Source organism: Xenopus tropicalis, chromosome 3 (assembly GCF_000004195.4).
Source record: "Xenopus tropicalis strain Nigerian chromosome 3, UCB_Xtro_10.0, whole genome shotgun sequence".
Taxonomy (NCBI): domain Eukaryota; kingdom Metazoa; phylum Chordata; class Amphibia; order Anura; family Pipidae; genus Xenopus; species Xenopus tropicalis.
In genome coordinates, this window is record NC_030679.2 from 22,339,033 (window position 1) to 22,362,610 (window position 23,578).

Sequence of the window (23,578 nt, forward strand, 5' to 3'; positions counted from 1 at the left end):
TTGCTTAAGATTGCAGCTGCCATTTTAAGTAGCTTCCTTCTGTAGCTCAGATCACACATTCCTATGGAGGGAGTTCTTACCCGTCTTATGGGAGGGGTCGCAGGAGAGGGGAGAGAGGTGCTGGCCCAGGGAATTAAGGTTTTCTTTGATAGAGGAAGTCAGATACCCAAGAACATGTTTACAAAAAAGGAGACAAGAAATCCTGTGGTTCTTTAGAAAGAGGACTCAGTGCAGCGTTTCTGTGAGTGCTTATGGCTGTATTTACATAGACCTTTCTGATAAAGCTTACTGAGTTTTTACCTTTCCTTCTCCTTTAACACAGCACCAATTTTATGCACATGACCCTCAGCACATATCCCATCAGGATAATGCAGTCCTATGGGGGCTCCACCTGAACTAACACAAAATGAACAAAAAAAGTAGTTAAAACAAACTACAAGTAAAAAGAAAACTCTAAAACTGCAATTTCTTGTGGCAGGGATGGATGATGCTGGCTGAGAATAAAATCACTTTTTTTTTTTAATCACAGCTGATGGAACAGCTTCTGTAGGTGACCATTATCCCCCCATAGAACCTGTCAGATTGCAACTGAAGTTTGCTGAAAATATTCCCTGTTAGAAAGTATTCAATATTTCAACTTCTTATCAGTTTCACTTTATGTGATGCCTTCAGTCTGAAGTTCCCCCAATTCCATCTACTTCTGCACCTGGTTGGTACATTCTGCTGTCTGTAAAGAGAGCCATGTTGTGATTGGACAAGCTGCAAGGAGAAATATTCCATCAGAGTCTGGAGACACAACTGGAGCTTTCCATTGTTGAAAGAGCCAGCACAGTCAGTAAGGATGCTGGTTATTTTTTTAGGCGCTAGATAGAATTGGGGAGACTTTGCCTGTGACTATTATCCATAACTGAAACCAGGAGTTTTTCCTAGAAGCGCTGAAATGCTTAATGAATGTGCGAAGGGACTGTGAAGCCAACCAACTGCCTAATTCCCTCCGTGCACAATAGGGTTAACTCACCCAGCTGGTTTTCCCACTAAAATGCCACCTTGTTCACCCCTCCTCTTCCCGGCATTCCCTGCGCTGCGCTCACCCTCCTTCTGCCTGGCGTGTCCGGAGCTGCATCTCCCTCCCTCCCTGTTTCAGGCACTCTTGTCTTATAAACGTTTAGGTCCGGCTAGGTACGTATAAGAAGTTCAATAAAGTACTGCTTTTCTTATTGTATAATTAAAAATAAATAAATAAAAGTGGAAATATTTGTCACAGCAAATGGAGGGTGATAGTCCTTGGCCATTTAATCAGTGGTATTATTTGATGTCTTCCACATGCCCACTGCATTCGCACTGGCTGGCATTAGGGTTATAAAACCGCTATGCAGTTTTGTTAAATGTTTGGTAAAGGTGAAATACATGGAAGGACTATCGATTATGTACCATATAATAAAGCTGTGGCCGAACTCCACCCCACTTAACGGTGTCCGTGTGTTTTCTTTGATAAGGGAGTGTATCAACTGGGGGCAAGGTAGGTAGGGAGGGAATAAGTCATTAGACAGAAAATCAGGCAGATATTAAGACTTCACTGTGACACTATGGCATGGCTGTATTCCAGATCCATGCAAGCTCACTCCAAGCCTCTTTATGCACATGTTACTTGTCAGCCAAACACAATTTCGGAGGGACAAAGAGTTATCGACAAGTGGTGTATACATTTCATGGGCAGGATCCAATGCAAAAAAAGGTTTGCTATAAAAAAAGGGGGGGGGGGGGATATGCAGTGCAGAGGTTATCTTAGTTATTCTGCACTCTGTGTGTATGTGCACCACTCCACTTGTCTTGGCAGAGGCATTTTCTCAGCAAAGCTAGAGGTTTATCATTAGGGAATATCAGAAATCATCCAAGACCATATACACAGTATATATTTTTAAAGCAGGGGTACATTATTTCTTATACAACATAATACTCTTCAGCGCTGTCCACAGACAGGATGTGGTCCTCCAGAGGATTCTATACCCCCACTCTACCCAAAGGATCCACAGATTTCACTGCATGACATCATTATTTTAATTAAATCTGGCCCTCCAACATGCTGTATGAGAAACACTCTGGCCGTGACATAATAAGTTGGACAGCACTGCTGTAATTCAATTTAACATTACTAAGCACCAGTCATAACAGAATACAGAAAGGCTTTATATAAGGAATACTAACTAACTAACCACCTGCTGTAAAACATAAGATTAGAAGTTACTGATGAGATAAATGTCAGGACTAAAGATGTGAGGAGTTGTTTGAGCGGGGTGTCTCATATTGCATGGCAATGAATTCCACCGACCAAGTGCTGTTGGACATAATGTTATTTTTACTATTCTAGATCTGCTGCTGACAAGTAGAGGCTGAATTTTATCCAATTAAATATATCGAGGCAGTTCACAGGCTAAGGAAGAAGTAGTAAGAATCCATAACTTTCTAGATAGGATTTTCATCAAATATAATTTGTGTTCTTACTGGTTTTTGTACCCAATATTAAACATTACACGGCACATCAAACTGAAGCACGGCAGTGCAGCGCTGCTCAACTGATGGATGAAAGAAACAGTGGGGGTGCCAATGATTATTACTTGGTGCCAATGCTTTCTCTTTGTTGTTCAGATTCCATTTGGTATTATAAAAAGGCCTGGTTTTTGTCAGCACTGAAATATCCCTCTTGTGTACTGTGTATTTTTATCTGCATGATGCCGGCCTCTTTCTATTTCCAGCCCATGTTCCCCCTCCCACACTTTCCTGCTACATCTGGAAACAAAAGGACTAATTCAATTAATGTCATCTTACTATGGCCCTGCCTGAAACCTGTGGATAGGAACGCCAGGCTTAGGTCACAGTTAAGTAGAATGGAAATGGAAAAAGCTTTTGTTCATATAGACTGGTGGAATATGAATATTGAGATAAACTTAAAGAATAAGTAAACCTTTTTTTTTTAAATAAATATAACTCTGTGCAGCTCCCAGAATAACATATGTTTCTCCCTGCTTTCAGACTCATTTCAATTCTGTATTATAACCAGTTCAACTACAGCTCTTTTACTGATTTCCTTGTCTATCGTGTAGCTCCACCTCCTTTTGCTTTCTGAGCCTTCTTTCTCAGACTGTGAAGACCTTAAGGAGCTGCCTACTGCGTGTGCCTGATTGATTTTAATTGGAGCAGAGGCAGTGAGCATGCCCAGTAGGCTAATCTTTGAGATATTCATAGTCAGAGAGAGAAGGAGTATTCAGAAAGCAAAAGGGGCAGAACCTCACACTACACAAGGAAGTCAGTAAAAGAGCTGCTGTCCAGCTGCTTGCAGTAGAGAAACAAATTAAATCTGCATGAAGGGAGAAAAGTCTGCTATTATTCTGCTGGCTGTTTAGGGAATTTTAAAATAAAAGGCTTAATTATCCTTTTAACAATGCATCCCAAATGTTTTCCACTCAGTAGGGCCCATTTATTAACACTGGGCAAATTCTCACTCTGCAGTAACCCATGGCAAACAAATCAAATCTTCGCTTTAACAGTTCTATCTGCAGCTGGTTAAAAAATGCTAATCACCGATTGGTTGCTTTGAGTTATTGTCCCGGCCCAAATTTTCCCAGTGTTGGTAAAGGGTCGCTAGTAATGTTACTACCAAGTGTTATTCAAAGCCTGCATAATACATCTTGCTGTTGTTTTTAGTAAAAAGGTAATTACTGATTATCTCTGGTGTATTATAGAAAATAATGTATCAGACCCCCAACATATAAAGATATAAAAACTCGCCTCAGGGCTGGAGTCAGGGTGTCCTTTAGGGTGATGGCCAACGGGGAGATTGATAAATCTGCCCCCCCTATGGAAATCCAAATTATGCAAAGACCCCTTATGCAGAAAAGCCCAGGTACCGAGCATTCTGGATAACCGGTCTCATACCTGTATACTATAAGAAATGCTGGATTCCAGGCAACCAACTGCCAGGCTTTCCCAGGAAGCCTAGTAAAACATTATCTTCCTTTATTCTTACTGCCTTGTTTTCTGGCCAAAGAATGAATTGTGGGTTGATGCCAACAGAGCTGGAAAGCTGACAGTGACGGGAGGAAAACAGCTCTTGTTATTAAAACAAGCCCTCTAATTTCAGATGGCAATGCAAACACAGTGGTGTTTACTAAACAAGAACAATTGCATTACATACACTTTGGAATACATTTCTTTCATTGCAGAATGGGCAGTATCTTGACAGGGCAACTAACTCGCTCCACGGGCTATCAGCCTAAAAGTACACTACAATTAATTACCTTTTCTCAACTGATTTTTTATTTTCCTTAGCCATTTTGTCTCCCCAGAGTTTCCCAGGACCAGTTGATTATGTCAGATCGTTGACTTTCTGAATTGTTACAGATAAGCTCTACTGAGCTGGTCCCTCTTCAACTCCTTTATTGGTTGGTATGTTTCAAGTTTCAAGTTGTATTGTCATATACAAATAACAATGAAGCATCATTACTGTAATGAATTTTTTTTTTGACCCGTGTTCCTCCCAACTTTACATAGACAAAAATGCTGGTACTTCATTAAAAAAAAGTTTAAATAATTTTTGAATCATATTTTTATAAATTGGTTGATACATAAATTATCAGAAGTATGCCTTCTTCAAAGGTCTGTTAATCACTAAATATGTAAGTCACTGCAGGAGAAATGCTAAATTTTACTTTTCTTCTATGTTTGGGTGGAGTTAACTGTTAATATACATTTTACCACTTCTATGTATAAGGCCATGCTTAGACTGGGGTTCAGAAGAGGCATTTCAAGTATATATTTCAAGTATATAGAGGCCCAAACAGCTCCCACCATAAACAGTGAGTGTCTATGGCATCTTACAGCAGCCCCTCTGTCATTTGCCAGAATCCACAGATTGCCCAAAGTAGTGTCTCTTGTCTCTTGCTTGGACTGCTAAAGATATTTCTTGGACCCAAATTGAAACACTGTCAGATGGTAATACTTGGTAATCAATGCATGAGAAAACACAATACTAAAATATACAATTGGCCTACTTGTACTAATTTACACTGAATGTTTCAGGACTCGATGATGGCCCAGGAATGAAGAAAATCCCCATAACAAAAGGCTATTGAGTAAAATGTTAATACGAACATGTTTTTTTAACTATATTGAAATGGGGTTGAGACCCCAGATGGTGAAAACCTATTTAACAGGCAGATGACCATCTGCTAAGAATCTAGAGGGTTGACAAGAACTGTTAAACCATTCTGCCTTTTGTTTCCTTCCTTTAAAATAAATTATGCAAACTTTGATGGTTAACTAATAATTGATGTGTGAATTGATGCTCAACCCCCTGATTGACGTGCTACTGGTTAGCTAATAATTAATCTTTCCTATCCTTTTTTATGGGCAAAGGCATTAAGTTCTGCCATTTAAAATCCACTTTTAACACATTACTATGGTATGAGGTGCAGCTTATTCAAACCAATATAACAGACTGTAACCCTTGATAATTGTTCAATACTAAACTCTACTATCATTGCACCTTTGTTGTAAAACAAGAGGAAAAAGTTCCCTGCCCTATGGAGCTTACAGATGGACAAGATATAATGCAACACTTTGTCGGGCATCCTATATTTCAATGAGTTTTTCTCCAGGCCCTAACCCTACTTACAGTCCTGATAAAACCCCATTACGAACATTGCCCCATGTGTTTTTATAGAAAGGGTATTTATACTGGAAGAATATAAAGAACGCTGCAAGGTAGCCATTTGAAATGAAAATATCTGGCTGAGAAGCAATTAGCAGAGCTAAACTGGAAAACTCTATTTAAAGACATGTTGTGCTACTTCGACAGCCTCTTTGAAGGTGAATGGGCTCTTTTGAAAATTCTGGAATGCTTCCCCTGTCCCATTTCTATCATTAGTAAATCATCCTAGTCTTTTAAATGCCAGTTTACTTTCCACCAAAAAGAAAAACATTAACTAGAGAGAAAGTAAGTGAACCACACATTTCTCTATTTAAACAGCAAATGGTTCACGGGGAATCTGCAAACTTGCACACATACACTAATAGGGAGCCACTTGGATGTTGGCCTAGACAGAGGCAGTCTCAATTTCTTCAACAGTAATAGTTTTTCTTAGAACTGCCACCCAAGGCAATACTATTAGGCCCATGCCCTGCCTGCCCCCCATTGGTTTGTTGAGCCAACCCACTGCTGCTCAATTCCACACAACAACCCCCCTGTGCCACCCCCAATACACATTCTGTTGTCGCCTTGCTTTTTCTTCCTAACTGTGCCGCCAAACCCAGTTGCACCCATGACACATGACTCTGCTGCCTGCCCCTCGTTTCAGCCCTGATAAACAGTATAGGGGCGGAAAAAAATATTCACGATGTGAAAATGGAGGCCACTGCTTGAAGAAATTTTCCTTTGCACAAAATTTAAATTATAGCTTTTCCAAACCTGGAAACTGTTAAGCAAATACTTCTGCCAGTGGAAGAAATATTGCTCATTTTAAAGTTTGCACCAGTGCACCATTCTAAAAAATCACTGAGTTTATTAGGCAATCAGACAGCTGGAGCTGTGTGAATGTTTCTCTAATATACCCACTGCCTCTGCTTTTTTACTTTTTCAAATGCAACAAGTGATCCACACAAGCATGATAAAACCCTTTAGGGAATGCCAAATAAGGGCTTTGATTGGCTATGTGGTAGCCCCATAGGGACTGATAAGCTGCAAGAGGCTCTGCTTGGAGTAAAACGGAGTCTCCGTGCTTCTAAATCTTGTCTCCAAGCCAGAAAGGTATGAATGGGCTCCTACTCTGAGGCCCCTGGGAGCAACACCAAAGGGGATGGTAAGCAGCATGATGCTCCTGTGCTACTGGTTTAGGATCACTGCCCTAGAGTAGGTATTTTTGATAATTGTGCATATGTTGCCCCTCTAGCCTCTACTGTTCCAAAGGAACATAAATAGGCAAGATTACCAATCAATCTATAAAACGGACTGATCTATTGACACACCAATCATAGCTTCTGGAGCTAACAGTTCACGCAAAGGAAATGTGCCTGTGCAGGTCTCTTTCATAATTATAATTCTACTATTATTTGTACCAGGCTGCAGTTGTACCGAGAGTTACCCAGCAGTACTGAAGAGTAATCAATATAGTCAAAATGCACCCAGTTGGGTCATTTCATTGTTAGTCCCCTTGTGATATCATGCGATGGGCTGCTGGAAGCACACTGCCACATTGGTTGGATAAACCACCTGCTCACTTTCCTGGCGACACTGCAAGGAAATCAATAGCAATGTAGGGAAAGCAGCCGGCACAGGCATAAAAGATCATTTGATTATTAGGAGAGAAAATTTAGTTACTCAGACTGCATTGATTGCCAGCTAAATGCATTTAAAACACCCTAATTTGTATTCATTCCTAAAAGTGTTCACAGATTTTTTTTTCAACTATATACCCAGTGGCTACAAGCAAAACCGTACAAGCTGATCCTCAGCAATCCTGTGTAATTACAAAATCGGCCCCATTTGCATTCACTGCTGGTTTGCACAACCTGCAAACAATGTAGATTTTCAGAATAGCCTTATAATACCCATGTGTAGTACTGGGCCTATTACCCCTCTGATCCTCACTGATTCTCAACTGCTTCCTAACAAACATTCACAGAACATGCATCTATCGAGGGTTCCTCATAACAGATTTGACAAATAAAAATATGGTGGATATAATCAGGCTCCGGCCTCAAATCATGTGGACCTCTCTCTGGGAACATGCAGAACGTACATTAAATGCAGTTCTTGCCCAATGGGATTTTCCAGATATTCAGATCTGATCGCAGCCCTAGCTGCCCAGTTAGTGCACAGACTTGGTAGATTTAGTACAGGTATGGAACCTGTTATCCAGAATGCTTGGGACCTGGGGTTTTCTGGATAAGGGATCTTTCCATAATCTGGATCTCTATACTTTGTCGACTAAAAAAATCATTTAATGATTAATTAAACTTAATTTGTTTTGATTCCAAAAAAAGTATTAATTATATTTATTTTATTTGGGATAAAGTAAAAGTAAAAGGAAACCATTTTTTAAAAATTAGAATTATTTGCTAAAAAAAAAAATTCTATGGGGTATGATCTTCCTGCAATTCAGAGCTTTTTGGATAACAGATCCCATACCTGAATGTTTGTGGGGGGCCACTTAACCTGTGTTTGACACCCACAGGCTCGACAATGACTGTGATAATATATTATTGAAAAGAGAAAATAGTGGCACTGGCAATCTCTGACACTTAGCAATGTAACAGAATTGTGTATTAATGGTATGTGTCAACAAAAGCAACTACTACTTTTGGCATATCTGCTGCATGAAAGGCATCGCTGTAATCCACTGATATTATTCACAAGCACAATGCAGGAAAACTCCATTCCATTTTCCAAGCCCTAAATGCACATGGAATGTTTCTTCTTGTGCAAAATACAAAGAGATCTTTATGCTTTATGAATTAAAATAGCATGACTTTATAGCTGTGTATATTTCCATGAAGCTCATTAAGATGCCATTTAAGTGCTGCTACTTAACTACGGTGCCTTATGGTGATCCCCATTACTGTTGCACGATTCCCTTATAACTGTTTTATATTAATATCATTAAAAGTTGTCCAGGACTAGAACTCAGTGTTAACTGATAAAAACACAAACCTCATTGAACACAAACAGGCTAAAGAAAGCAAACAATTGATTGGCTAATTTAAGTCACATTTGGGCAAAAAAATGTTATAACTCAGCAAGAGAAATCATAACTGCTCATTATAAAATAAAACACAAAACACAGATATAGGACCAATTATCTAAAACAGTGATCCCCAACCAGTGGCTCAGGAACAACATGTTGCTCCCCAACCCCTTGGATGTTGCTCTCAGTGCCCCCAAACCAGGGAGTTATTTTTGAATTCCTGACTTGGTGGCAAGTTTTGGTTGAATAAAAACAAGATTTACTACCAAATAAAGCCTCCTGTAAGTGGATAGTGTGCATAGAGGCTGCCTAATAACCAATCTTAGCCCTTATTTAGCTCCTCCATGAACTTTTATGATGCTTGTGTTGCTCTCCAAGTCTTTTTACATTTAACTGTGGCTCACAAGTAAGAAAGGTTGGGGACCCCTGCCCTAGAATGATTGGGGCCCAAGGCTTTCTGTATTAGGGGCCCTTGTGTAATTGTAAGCACCTTTGCTTAAAGCCACTAAAACACATGAAAACATTAAATAAACCCAATAGGATTGTTTTTCCCCCAATAAGGATTAATTATATCTTAACTGGAATCAAGTACAAGATGAAAAAGGGGTTTATGGGAGATGGCCTTCCAGTAATCCGGAGCTCTCAGGATAACAGGTTACCAAATAATGGAATCCTGGTGAACTCATAAAAATACATGCGGTTGGACGATTGTTTTTTAAACTACTTCATTATAGTTGTAATAACATGAACATAAAGGGGTACGGAGCAAGGAACTGGTCGAGGGGAAGGGGCCGTGACAGGGTGAGGAAAAGCCCGGGAAAAGGTTTAGTGGTGTTGGGGAGGGAGAAAGGCAGGAGTAACCTGATTGGCCAGGGGAACAGGGGCAGCCTTGAATGGGGGATGGCCAAGGGGGAAGGGATCAGTTTACCTCGGAAGCTCCCGCCCTCCCGCCCTAATTAAAAAGGGAGCAGGTTAAATTGGCCTTGTGGAGGGTTAATGAGAGAACTAGTCGCAGCTAGGATAGGCAGAAGGTTGGGCCTGAGGCTAGGGAGTTTGGGCCATTGGCGGATGGCCAACGGGGGGTGTGGTGGCCAGATTAAAGGGGATGGCTAGTCTCAGGGACCCGAATGGGGCTGGGGGCAGGGATAGCTTCCACTAAATTGCAGCCTTCAGTGGCTTAGTGTTATTATGTTGATAAGTTATTTGATGATGTTAACATGTTACGGTGTTTTTATGTTATTATGAATAAAGACATGGTTTTCATGGTTGTTAATAAAATGGCTGTGGCCTTTTCACCCAAACGGAGTGTGGAATTTCTGGTTTGTGGGATGGTTGAGGGTGGTATAGAAAGGGCATAGCATTGACACTGCCATTGTCATGTGTATGAGGACAAACATCTGTGGCTCTGTATGTTGAATGATGTGCAAGCTACAGGGCAGAAGGGAGGTCTCCTACATCCCCTCTAATCAAGTTACAGTAGAATGAAATGTCACACCTACATCCTAGTGCGTACCTGTTGCCAAATAATCATTAAAAACAGGTGATTTACATTATTTAACCAAAAACAAAGAAATGGCACAGAATCATTAGTTGTAGCAATTGGAAAATTGAATCTGCATCTGCAATGCCCCAGGCTGTATGCCAAAAAAAGGTTGCAATCAGCAATTTTTTGCAGTTTGCCCACTGCATGAACATTGGGCAAATAGCTGCAGGCCTCTGCGTCCTGTTTTGGAGTGCAGAGACCCACAAGTCCTTTGACTTGAGTTTTGCCTGCGTTAGGCAGCACTTGATTCAAATATGGTGGTGGGGGAAGCACATAGGCTCTAAGGCAGGAGGTAAGGACAGGGCTGGGGTATGCACACCTGATATGCCAGACTGCTGATCTAGCGTGTCATACAAAGAGCAGCAAAAATGAGCTCGAAGGTTCATGCTCTTGAACCCCTCTTTCACTGGCAAATGAGCTCTTTGGGGACTGGGCTACTGCATACATAAGATATGATTTTATTTTACTACTGTCTATTGTAGAAAGAGCTTTCAGTACATTAAGGGTGATCGTTTAGATCCAGCCTAAACAGCATGGCAACTTATTTTTTAACCGGGACCCACGGATTAGAATCCCTGTCCAGTGGGTGAAATGGTGAATCACCAAGAAGTATGTTAAAGTTCTGAAGCTAAAGTCAGTATTTAAAAGCAGGAAGGGTGAAAATAGGGGAGGAAATGATCATGCAACAAGCAGTACAGCTGGATCTGCAGCCCCTCTTACTGCTCTACTTGCCCAGACAATCAGGCAGTGAGGCTGGAATTGGATAAACAACATCTATAAATGTTCTTTGCTAAACGTCTGTGGAAATTAATGCTGGATTTTTAGTTCAAGCCTCACTTCGAGGTCCAAGCTTTAGGGAGAAGACAGGCGGGGGGATTAGCCACACCACTTTTAAAAATATCAGTCACAATTAGCAGCTTTAACGGCTACCTGCTAGAAATATATGCAAGATGCCATGTACAATGACGGTGAGGTACACCGTTACTTTTTGAGTGGCGATTAGTTGCTGTGACTGGATTTTTAAAAATCGTAGTGACTAAAATCATCCTGTCTGTCTTCACTTTTAGTCAGGGACCTTGTAACAAACATAGGAGTAATGGTGGCCATACACGGGTCAATTCTAGCTGCCCGTGTATGGGCACTAACAAGGGGCCTGCCCGACCAACATCTGACCTGAAATTGGCCAGATCTCAATCGGGCAGGTTTAAAAATTAGTCGGATCAGGGACCACATCGGCTCGTTGATGTGTTTAAAAAAAAAAAAAAGTTGCAGCGACTAATCGCCCTATGTGTCTTTGTCCTTTATCTGTTTTTTCAGGTGTATCTAGAAGAGCAAATAGGCATTCTACCATAACTGGCCTTCAGACTGAGCCCCCAGTACTACTGCCCCCAGTGGGTGACAGTTTGGGAACAACTGGTCTATGGTTTAATATTCCCGTGTAGCTATTACAGGTGTTCTTCCACTGCATTTCCACCCCTGCTCCAGTTGCCCAATGTTGGGAAATTTTTACAGTAAAGTATTGCATAAAAATTGCCCATGTTGACATTTTCTAATCATTTCGAATGCTTTTGTACAGAACAACATTTGAGCAAGGAAAAGGCTTCCAAACTTTGCTATCGGAGACACAAGACATAATGCATTTGTTCTTAACCTTGTAGAGTGGGCCCAGATAAAGTCTGGAATTCACCCAAAAATTATTTCCATTGTATTATAGCAAGGAATCCGTTTCATTGTGATACTAATGAAACTAATGATCACACAGATAGTTCATAAAGACCCCAACACCTCTTGTGACATAAGGGTTAAACTACATTACAGATTCACAGTCTGCAGAAAAGCAAGGTTTTTTTTTTTTTTTTTTAATAACTCTTCTTCAAAATGCTTTGTTACAGATAAATGAAAGGAACATGTAATTACATGCCATGCAGTGTCCTACTTTCCATCATTATCACAAAAAAAAACTTCATAAAAAGTAAATGGAAGTCTCACGAAGACAAGGCTACCCAGTATAACAAGGTAGTTTTAGCAAGAGTGCAGTATGCAAAGGTATGAATAAATACTATTTTATATGCTAAAATCCAGCTGCAAAACAGTTCTTTTCTTTTTGCATCATTTGAAAACCTGGCAGAGGAGGAGGGCCTAAAAACATTGATGTTACAAATTGTAACAACTTTTCCACCGCTTACAGACAGCATGCAGGAACTACATCACCCACAATGCATTGCACTGTGATGTTCCTTTCATTATTGACATCACGTGTGCAGGGCATTGTGGGATTTGGAGTATGCAGGCTGAAGGCAGGCTGAAGGCAGGCTGAGGACAGTCGACTACTGTTACATTTTATTTCAGTCTCAAAATAGTCAGCCAGATCAGCAGGGGAACAGGGGGCCAGGCTTAGGTAACTGTTCCAAGCCATATCAATACAAAGGCTGCATATTTTTAACTGACTGCAAAGTTGCTTGAAATCGTATTTACTTTATTAAAAAGCTTAAGTTGTGTTTTGGGTGCAGTTCCTCTTTCATTTCCTGCAGCCTCATCTTCTCCCTATCTTGCTTGCGTTGCCCAACCCCCCTGTTTTTTTTTAGCCTTGCTCTACTGTGGCCTTTCTGCTCCCACCCTTCCTGTATAACGTTTGGCTGCCTTTTCACCCTGACCCTACTGCACTGACATCTCTCCAGCCTACCTACATGACTGTGGTCGTGTGTCCCAAAAAAGAACGAACATAAAACAATCTAAAGGTGGCCATGCACAGGAAGATTTCAGCTACAAATTCGAGGCTTTAAAACCAACTCAGCGGCTTATCTGTCTGTGTATGGGGCCCTCCTACAGGCCACCCCAACTGATATGTGGCCACAAATTGGCCAGATGTCGATTGGACAGCCTTGATTTTTTGCCAGTTCGGGGGCCATAACGGCTCACTGATGCAGTCCTGCCTCCGACTTTTCCTTTGCCCTATCCCCCCCCAGGGTCAAACAATTGCATTAGCACGCTATCGCCCAGCCAAGGTGGGCATATTGGGGGAAAGATTTGCTCGTTTGGCAACCTTGCCAAAGGAGCAAACCTTACCATGTATAGTCACCTTTAGTTACATGTCAATTCCAATGCTGGACATGGTTGAAAGCCCACAATGTTTTATTAAGAATGGAAATCATCCACTTACACTTCAGGAGCCGACTAATGATAAAGCAAGTAGAGAGATTTACCTTGGTGAGTCATAGTGACCGTCTCTTCCTTGGAGTTGTTATTGTAAATGACGACAGCTGAGGCATTATGGGATGCAGCGCGCAGGATCTTCTCCTTAAACGTACAGTTCCCGCGCTGCAGGAGCGCTATCCAATGCTTCGTGTTGGGCGGGACATTGAAACGTGTTTGAGGATCACAGCCAAGTCGATCGGCCGCTAGAGACACAAACGGCAAACATATTAATTCAGGGCAATAGAAAAGGACTTTATATATCTACCACCTACACTACAGGCATATTCTACTTAATGGAGAAGCAATATCCAAAATCCCTTTATTATTATCTCAAAGACCAACGCCTTATAAATGTTATTGATTTCCTTACTATTTTATTAAATGGAAAGGATGAGGGGAAACAAAGATGGCATTAGCATTATCCTTTATTTATATATCACTAAAAAGCATTCCACAGCCCTGTACAGAGATTGTTAAAGTGAAAATAGGTATATTATCTCAATGTTAGATGTTGTCTAACATCTGTAAATAAAATATTTATTGTATGAACCAACAATTTCATCACGCCTGTGCACAAAGGTACCATATTATGGTTACAATATAGGTATTCCCCGGTAATTAGTACAGTACAGATCAAAAGGAATATTTTAAGGAACACCAGCCATTTAGAGTTCCACTGATCAAACATGATTACATAAACAGCCTTCTCTGTGTTCTTCCTGCCTGTTCCCTTTGGGAAAATTAGAACAAAATAAATTAAAAAATTTTCTTATAATTACATTGTACTGATTTGGTGGCAAAAATATACACGAGAGAGAATAAAGTGCTTTTTTCTGTCTTTTGTAGCGCGTCCTTCAGTAGTGATTAAAAAGAAATGCTACTGGAAGCAACAACAAAGAACAGATTAACTTAAAATCTGATGTGTGGTCATGCTCAATTAGCGATTGAATGGCAACAAATTTGCAAAGGAAATAGCCGTGCCTTTATATTCAGGCATCTATTTGTCAGAAGACATTGCATGACCCAAAGCTATTAGCCCAAACCTGAACATGGGCACCGGCTGTACTTTTGTACAACATAAACTGATGTTATCACTAACAGCGGGAATCCCCAAAGGGATGTGATTATCACAAACTGGCTTCTTTTGTTTCTTCTCCATATTATAAACACAGACATTAACAGTGCTGTGTATGCTCTTCAACACAATATAGATTTTTCTATAAATTACATCTAAAATTCTGTACCACTAAGTATAGTAACACAGGCAGAGAAGACCCATTACTTGGCCGGTGAATGCTAGGCTTAAGTAAAGGTTGCAGTAGGGTTGTGTAAAACACAAAATAGCACGAGGGGGTAAAGTGTTGCTGGGCAGTCTCAATGCCCATGGGGTGATTTGGCGCACACACTGATCATTGTAGCTAAGGGCACAGCATGCAACTAGGGTTGACATTTTCTGAAAAAAATTCCAGCCTATATTTTGTCTTTTTTCCCTATTAATAACATTGCAGATTTATCAAATCTGAGATTAGAGCTCACCAAAGAAGTATTCACCCACCTTATATCCATTCCCATGGGATTTTTACAAGTGTATTTAGCAATGGGTTAAATTTAGGGTTCTCCATTTGACAAATATGCTTCTAAAAGTCCCATAAGAAAGTGGGTGAATTATCTTACATTTTGATAAATTAGTCCCAAAATCTAAAATAAATAAATTGACAATTTTCTTACATTGTCTACATTTTTACCCATGAGCAACATTCAAAAGTAAAAAGAGTTGGCGAGCAACAGAAGCATGAAAGCACTCTGGGGTGCAAAATAAAGGCTGTGATTGGCTATCATGGTAGCCCCTATATGGACGGCAGCCTACAGAAGGCTCTGTTTGGCAGTATAACTGGTTTTAATGCAACTAAAACTTGCCCCAAGCCAAGAATTCAAAAAAAAAAAAGCACCTGCTTTGGAGCCACTGGGAGCAACATTCAAGGGGTTGGGGAGCAACCTGTTGTTTCCGAGTCACTACTCAACATCATACTAAACATTATTTTGAAGGTCAACAACCTCTGTAATGTACTTCTTACATTAACACCTACAAGCTTAGGAAGTTCCAGTTTGTTGCAGAAAAACAGAAAGGTAAATAAGGAGCCAATACTGCCATACTGAGATCATTTAACAACACAGTATAAGACATTGTCTAGACATCATGTTGCATTTTCGGCCACCAATGAGAATGAATGAAAGTAAACATTCAGCAAATTCAGACTTGGAACATTTTTAATTATTTACAGCAATATTATTTATTTTTAAAGGATCCTGTACTTACATTTCTTGGTAAGTCAAATTTGCAAAAAGCTCTATCCATTATTAAAGATATTTTAGTGACTGTTGTTTGAAGCTTGGCAGATAACCCTGCTTTCAAAATCTTGGCAAATCCATTTAAAAAGCTGCCAGAGAACCCTTAAGCTTAAGTACCACCATATTTATACACACATATTCATTAGCACAGACAATTCATTCTTATTGGAGGCATAACCATTGGGTTTATTTAATGTTTAAATTACTTTTTAGTAAATCTAAGGTATGGAAATTCAAATTATGGAGAAATCCCTTATCTGGAAGACCGCAGGTCTAGAGCATTCTGGATAATAAATCCCATACCTGTACTGTCATGTAACATTTATACACCGCTGACACATTACACAGTACTGTAGATATTGATCATCATTTATATAAGTCCCTCCAGTATCAGACTGGGCAAGTGGAACAAGGGGAAAAAACCTGGAAGGCCCCACCCTGTCATTGTGGGCCCACAAACCCAGGCCCACGTCCTGATGGTTACTGTGAGTGCACCCTACCTACCCCCCCCTCGATCATGGACCCAAGGAGAAGGTAAAATGTGTGTGCACGCAGGTGGGCAGTTATGGTTTAACTTCAGAAGAAGTTCGTGACTTGGGTGGGGGGGGGGCAGCCCTGGTTGCCCCCAAACAACTCAGGGACAATGAGTCCCTGCTCAGTGGAACCCAATCTAAGTTCCCTATCACATTCATATAATGGGTCAGTTTCATCAGGAGCCAATAAAAACCTGTATGCTTTTGGAGAGTGGGAGAAAACAGGATCACATGAGAAGCAAGTCACAATATAAAGAGGGTGCAAGGAAAAGTACTTTAAACTTGACAGGCATAAATATGAGGCTCCCTTCAATACATCTGGTCCCCAGGAACATTTATGAACAAATAATACGAAATGTAGTATTGCGACACAATAACTCTAGAATGCCATACAGAACTCCTTAGTAAGTCCCATTATCCCTATGCAAAGTCACCAGTATTGGCTCTAATGCTACACATGTCTACATCAGATATGGGAGTGCCACTAACTGAGGGGTTGATTTATAATTGCATGAACATTTTAGAAACCCAGGATGATGGAACGGTCATCTCCCATTGGTTCTATTATAAGGAAATAATAAAATGTTTAAAAATTATGTCCTTTTTCGCTGTATAAATTAAACAATTCCATGTAGTTGATCCCCACTAAGATATAATTAATCCTTATTGGAAGAAAGACAATCCTATTGGGTTTATTTAATGCATAAATCATTTGTTAATAGATCTAAGGGATCCCCAGGTCCCGAGCATTATGGACAATAGATCCCATATCGTATTTCAACGTACAAATATGCCACATTTTAGCAATTTCTTTTCTGTACCATAAAAATTAGAATGTTGTGCATTTATATGAATTATGCAGAGAGATCATATTGTGCAATATTCCCTGGAAGGGAGGGGTCTTAAAAACTCCTTTTAGGGCCACATCTTGCCTGCTGGCCCTCAATCACTGTATGTAAGTAACTGATGATTACAATTAAGAGCAGATAAGCAAATACGGCACAGTAAAAATGCAAACTGAACCTTGAAAGAAAGCTACTGATAAACGTATATGTCAGGTCAAGTTATTTTAGTTTTGAGTTGAGTAAAATTGTCTTGTGTACCTGCCTCCCTCAGCAAATTCTTCCTATGCTAATATATTACTTTACGCTGCGAGCTTAGATAGCAAAGCCTAAATATAATCCGTTTGAGAAACCTAGAGTACTTGCCTGTATCAGAATTCTGTGTCTAGGGATAAACATTAGCTATCTCATAACCCTCTTAGCCATACTGGAATAATAATTATGTTGCCTGAAGCGACAGCACAAGAGCATTCATGAAAATCAAGGGCAGATGGGATGCTCTTAAATACTGCAAGTATTTGGCAAGGCTTGAAAGGGCCACAGGGAAATTAGGGAGTTGAAGTCTTTACTGCCTTTGGCCAAATCATGCCATATGCACTTTGTAGCAGGGAAATCAGTCAACCTTTTTTTTTTTCAATTTTTTTTATTTTTAATTACTTATCAGTCTAGTCCATTACGATACTTTTTCTCTTTTATTCTGACATTATAGTTACTGTCTTGCTGCAGGGATCACTTCATCACCTTGCCTCCCAAAGCACCCAGTGTTTCTACGCAGGTGACAAAACCAGCACAAGACCTGTCACAATTGAAGATGGTGCTTAATGCCAATGCTATTAATAGGGAAGATAGATGGAGATATAGGAAGGCTGGTATATTTTTTTTCCAGAAACGGTGGCAAGTGCGGCAATATGTCCATTGCATAGGGCTGATGTACCATGTAAGTATACATAATTTCTGGGAGGTTTTTATATTTATTTCCCTACTTTCCCTAGAGTTTCGGGAAACGGAATAAGTGTAATAAAAATAGTGCATCTTCCTTCCCAGAATTAGCAAAGGTCACAGGGAAACTGTGCACAACAGCGTCTGGATCCCTGCTGTTTTCATCTTTGCCAGGGATTATTTATTAAAATTGTTTATCGCCTTCTTATGGGTTATTTGCATTTGTACTTGACAGCTATGCCTGGAGGAGAAGTGGAGAAATAAATACAACATTCTTGTTAGAGAAGGGACAAAGCACAAAGCATGCTTGTAACCTCTAGCAGTCCTAATAACATAGGCATGTAAAGGTGTCAAGCTGGCCATACACGTAAAGATTTTTAATTATCGTAGGACGAAGCTTATCCTGAAACGATTGTTTAATAGTACGATTTGCCCATAAACGAGAACGACCATTTCAAGCGATATCTTCTAGTTGAAGCTAGGAAAACTACCTGCGTGCCCCAGCAAACAACTGGACCGTGGCAAAATGTTTCCTAAAAGCAGATCTAAAAGCTGGCCATACATGTTATAATAACGAGCCAGCAACCAAATAGCTGCTACAATTGTCTCATTATATCACTGCCTTTGTCATACTAGGTGAACAACCAGTTTAAGGCTATCTATACATGAGCGCTTACTAGTACTACAAATTAAAGGTGCACAAAACTTAAATGCACCTTCAGCACTCACCCAGCGGGAAGATCATCCTCCTCTACGTAAGGGTATAGGCCGGGTGGATGGTATATGGAATAAAAATACTTTACCAACAGCTAATACTTTTAGACACATCTGACAACAGCTAAATATGATAGTTGCCATGATAGTTATTATTACCGTGTTTACTATGCTTCTGAATAGTAAGTCAGTGTAAACGACCAATCAATGTAAATAGGGTGAAGGGGAATGGCAGACCTGTCTGACCCTGAATAAGTGTTCTTATAGCTCAGTGTTTATATATTTATATATATGGGCTTCTCACCTGTGGGTGGAATACGTCTCACTTAAACTCTGGCCTTCTAGGCCTGGGAGTTCTCTGATTATGTCATCTGTTTGGGCGGCACTCCCAGGCTATTTTGTTGCACCAAAAACCATAAGTTTCATATGCATTAAATTATATGGAACGGTTAGGTTTGTGGCACATGTGGAAGATTGTTGCCCACAGGAAAGACATTCCCCATGAACGCTCACAAGTACTGGCTCTGATAAGGCATTCGTCATTCAGAATGAGTGGCAGGCAGCAGGGGTGATTACGGGGCCCTTCTTTTCAAGTGGATTTCCGTGGAAATAGAAACCACACAGTCTGGTGGGTCAGTATCATTTTAATGTTGGTTGAACTTCCTCTTTAAATGGAAAACATGGGGTATATATGACATTTTTGAGCTTATTCCGTTGAGCTGCTTTCAGGTGCTTGAATATCTGAACTTCCAGAAATAAATTAAAAATGTGTTTATTTTTGTATACAGACCCGAGTTCACAAATTGAAAGAAAACCTTGATAGTTTGTAATGTAGACTGTGTTCACTGGGACCAGTTCCCCACTTAGGCTCACAGTGTGCAATGCAACCCCCTCACCTTGGTCTATTGTGAAGCAAAGGATTTTCTGCTTTTCCAGAGAATCCATGCACTGCCACTATGGAAAGCAGAGTCAATTTAAGCTCTAGAATGCCTTCACAACAGAACAGGATGAAGGAAGGCTTACATTAAACTGTGAAACACATTATCCAAAAGGCTCCAAATTACAGGAAGACCATATTCCAGAGTCTTTTTTTTTTAGCAAATCATTAAAAAATTTTAAAATAATTTCCTCTGTACCTTGTACTTAATCCAAACTAAAATACATTAATTCACATTGGTGGCAAAACAATCCTATTGGTTTATATAATAATTATTTACAAATTATTTTTAGCAGACTAGTATGGTGATCCAAATTACAGAAAGATCTGTAATCTGGAAAACCCCAGGTCCCTATCATTCTGGATAACTTTTTCAACAAAAATGCAATTACTAAGGTTTGCGAGGAACATCTTCTGTCAACTGTTAATTAGGAAATATGAATGGTTTTTGCTATTTCTCTAACTGGGAAGCAAAGTCCAAATAAATCAGCATAATGTAAAAATGTATGTATAAAGATATCTCTCCCTTTGCCCCGGTACAGTCTGATAGGTTGTGAGATAAGGATCACCTCAATACAAAAAGGGCTTCCCAGCGAGTTGCTGATTTGTCTCGACTTTGCTCACTAGGACCAGGAAGTAGAATGTGCGCTTAGTTTCATTTTAAAATTTTGCCTTGTTTAGTTCACGAATAACAAAAATTGTAAGGATTGCTTGATAAAAAAAAGTAAGCAAAAAGTACGTTCTATGAAACAATATTGAAAAATGGGGTAACCTTTAAAGAGGACTGATGGGAAGTAGTTCATTATAGTATCATGGTTTCCTTTCAATCTCTGCCTGGTAGAAAAAAATATTTATTTCCTGGGGTTCAGATAGTGTTCATGCACCTTTTTAAAACGAAACTGAATATCTCAAGTCAAAAAGGGGAGTATATTGTCCCTTTATAGTTCTTAACTTTTACTGAGAGAGCATAAATAAATGTAAAAAAAATAAATCAATAAAAAAATACCTTCTGTAACCATTTCATAAAAGGTAGCGTGTTTTATATCTTTTGTGCTGCCTAGGCGTATAGACCTAATCTATAAATCTATAAGTGGTGCCATTTTATATAAAAGAGAACATTTTTATCTTTTGCATTTTCCATTTGCAGCTCACACAATGTAAATCCCTCATAATAGGCCATTTATCTACATAAAGGAGTGTTTAGCGTGTTTATATTTAGGTGCGAGGTGCTTTATTTCTTTAGTACTGACATAACATAAAAACCTGTATCTTTATTTATTCAGGTATGGGATCTACTATCCAGGAAGCTCCAAATTACGGGAAGACTATCTCACACAGACTCCATTTTAATTGAATAATTTACTTAATCCTTTTTCTGTGTAATAATACAATAGTTACCTGGTACTTGATCACAACTAAGGTTTAATTATCCTTGGTAAAACGGATGGCAAAACAATCCAGTTGGGTTATTTATTAGTAGACTTTGGAGATCCAAATTAGGGAAGGACCCCTTACCGACTATTCTGTATAACAGGTCCCATACCTGTATGTGTATGGTTCTACTATATTGAAATTTTCCACACACTTGCAAATAGTTAGTATGGCACCTGATAATGTTTTTACGGAAAAAAAAGAGAAGATGAAAAAATAACATCTTTTCTATTGTACATTATTACATTAATGACAGTTTCTATGGTACTAAAGTTATTTATAAATATAAACTGCCGTTTGAACGGAGTAAAGCTCTTGTGAGCAGGGCCCTCTGATTTTTATTTTGTGACTCTTGTTTGTTAAACTACTGTAAAGGGCTGCCTAACTTGCTGGCACTATATAAATATATAAATCAAGATATATCTGTCCCTTTTTTATTTTCTGCCCTGGTGATGCTGATTATTAAAGGAAAACTATACCCCCAAACAATTTAGGTCTCTATAAAAATAGATTGCATAAACCAGCTCATATGTAAAACCCTGCTTCATCCAGGGATTTGGAATGTTGGATTTTCATTAAGCAGTATTTTATTTTTGGGGTTTACATTTTATAGGTCCTGGTGTCACAAAAATATTGCATATTTTTTTTTCCATTTTGAATCCTGTCCCATAGGTTAGGAATCCATGTTTTAAAGGCTCTTTGCTGAATTGTGCCAAGTAGAGGGAAATATATACGACAGACCAGGGCTGCTGTCTAACTAGAGGCCCATGAGCCTGATATGGCCCACCAAGAGGATTGTATGAGCCATAACATTCCCAAGACCTCCAAAAGCTTTTTGTGCGATGTTATGACATGAAATCCTGCAAACTGACCCATGGCACTGAAAATGTTGTGCCATTATTGATGGCATTAGTAAAAGCAGTTTGATTTATTTATTCCTTTATGTACAAGTTTTCTCCAAACAATGGAAGGATCATCATTAGTAAGAATACAAGAAATGGTGTCACCATGGAATGACAAACATAAATGATTCATGGCTAGAAGGTGTTCTTAAACCCGACACTTGACTCTGATAACAGACTGTGAAAATGAATTCTTTATTGTAAGGGCTGTGACAAATTTCCCCACAATGCCATCCCACCGGCTAAAATGTAAATCGCCAGTGGGATGGCATACGCGGCACCGAAATTTGCCAAGGCTTTACTAGGTAGTAGGAGGCAAATACAAGCAGCAAGATTCTCTGCTTATTCCATGTTATTTTGGCAACACCACTTGTGATTTTGCCTAATTTAATTTAAACCCTTTTACTGGCAGAAGAATTTCACACTTCAGTTATGCTCACTGCCAGATAATTCATGAACATTTTGTGGTTTCACTTTAGAGTCATATCCTGACAGGAACTTTTAGTTTAAAAAAAAAAACCAAAACAAAACACTAACTTTTTTTTTCCCGAACAATCTAAGCTCTGAAAATCTTTTTTTGAACAATTCCACTTATGTAACTAGATACAGGCTAGTGAATACTTAAAACAAAATAATGTGTCAAAATATATAGACGTATGTCAGAAGCAGAACTTATTTCACATGCAAAAATACAATGATTTGTAAAGTCCCATGTCTCCTGATACCACCAATACCAAATATGTATAGTTTCATGGAGCTTTATGACTAATGTACACACGTGGCCCAACACTACCATATTTCCAAAGAACCACTCCAGAAATCTGCATCATTTACATTACAACAGCCTAAGGCTATTGGGCACACAACATTGTTGATTGGTTGTCATGTGTCTACTACTTGGGATCGATTCTGGGATGATCCGGTTCCAGGATCAATCACCCAGGTCTTTATGGTTGTTCCCTAAGGGCAAATGTGCAAATAGAAAGTGCTTTAAAAAGGGATCCAGCGATAATACCTTTCTAGAATGGCAATCTGTTCTTGTTACCTATTGGTTATATTTTATTTGTTAATTTACAGAATATTTTATTATTGCATGTATTGCTATATTATTCATCCTATACGGATGATACAAATTACATAAATATATACATATAAGATACACTATTTACATGCCTGTGCTGCCAGCGTGACAGTAACCAGTGGCCAAACCTGTCACCTACTGCTAAGTGACCAATCTCAGGACAATATAATAAAGTCAAAGGATTGTGGATTTTACATTCACATTGATAATATTCTCCTAGAAATTGATCAAAATTTGAAAACAAAATTTGTCAGCTGTTAACCAATCTCTTACTGTGTGTAGGTGAGCGGGGTTTCTCTCCTGAACAGTGACAGCTTAAATAGAAACAAAAACAATAGAAATCCCACACCGAACCTACCAAGCAACCATAATAA

At 39.4% G+C, this 23,578-nt stretch overlaps 1 protein-coding gene across 2 annotated transcripts in view; it reads right to left on the reverse strand.

Annotated features, from left to right (window-relative positions):
- Positions 1–23,578, reverse strand: part of rnf130 (ring finger protein 130) — a 134,853-nt gene that overhangs the window by 69,695 nt on the left and 41,580 nt on the right. For both annotated transcript variants that reach the window (XM_012958428.3, NM_001114240.1), the window contains 1 exon segment: positions 13,485–13,679. In XM_012958428.3, the coding sequence (XP_012813882.1) occupies positions 13,485–13,679 (195 nt within the window).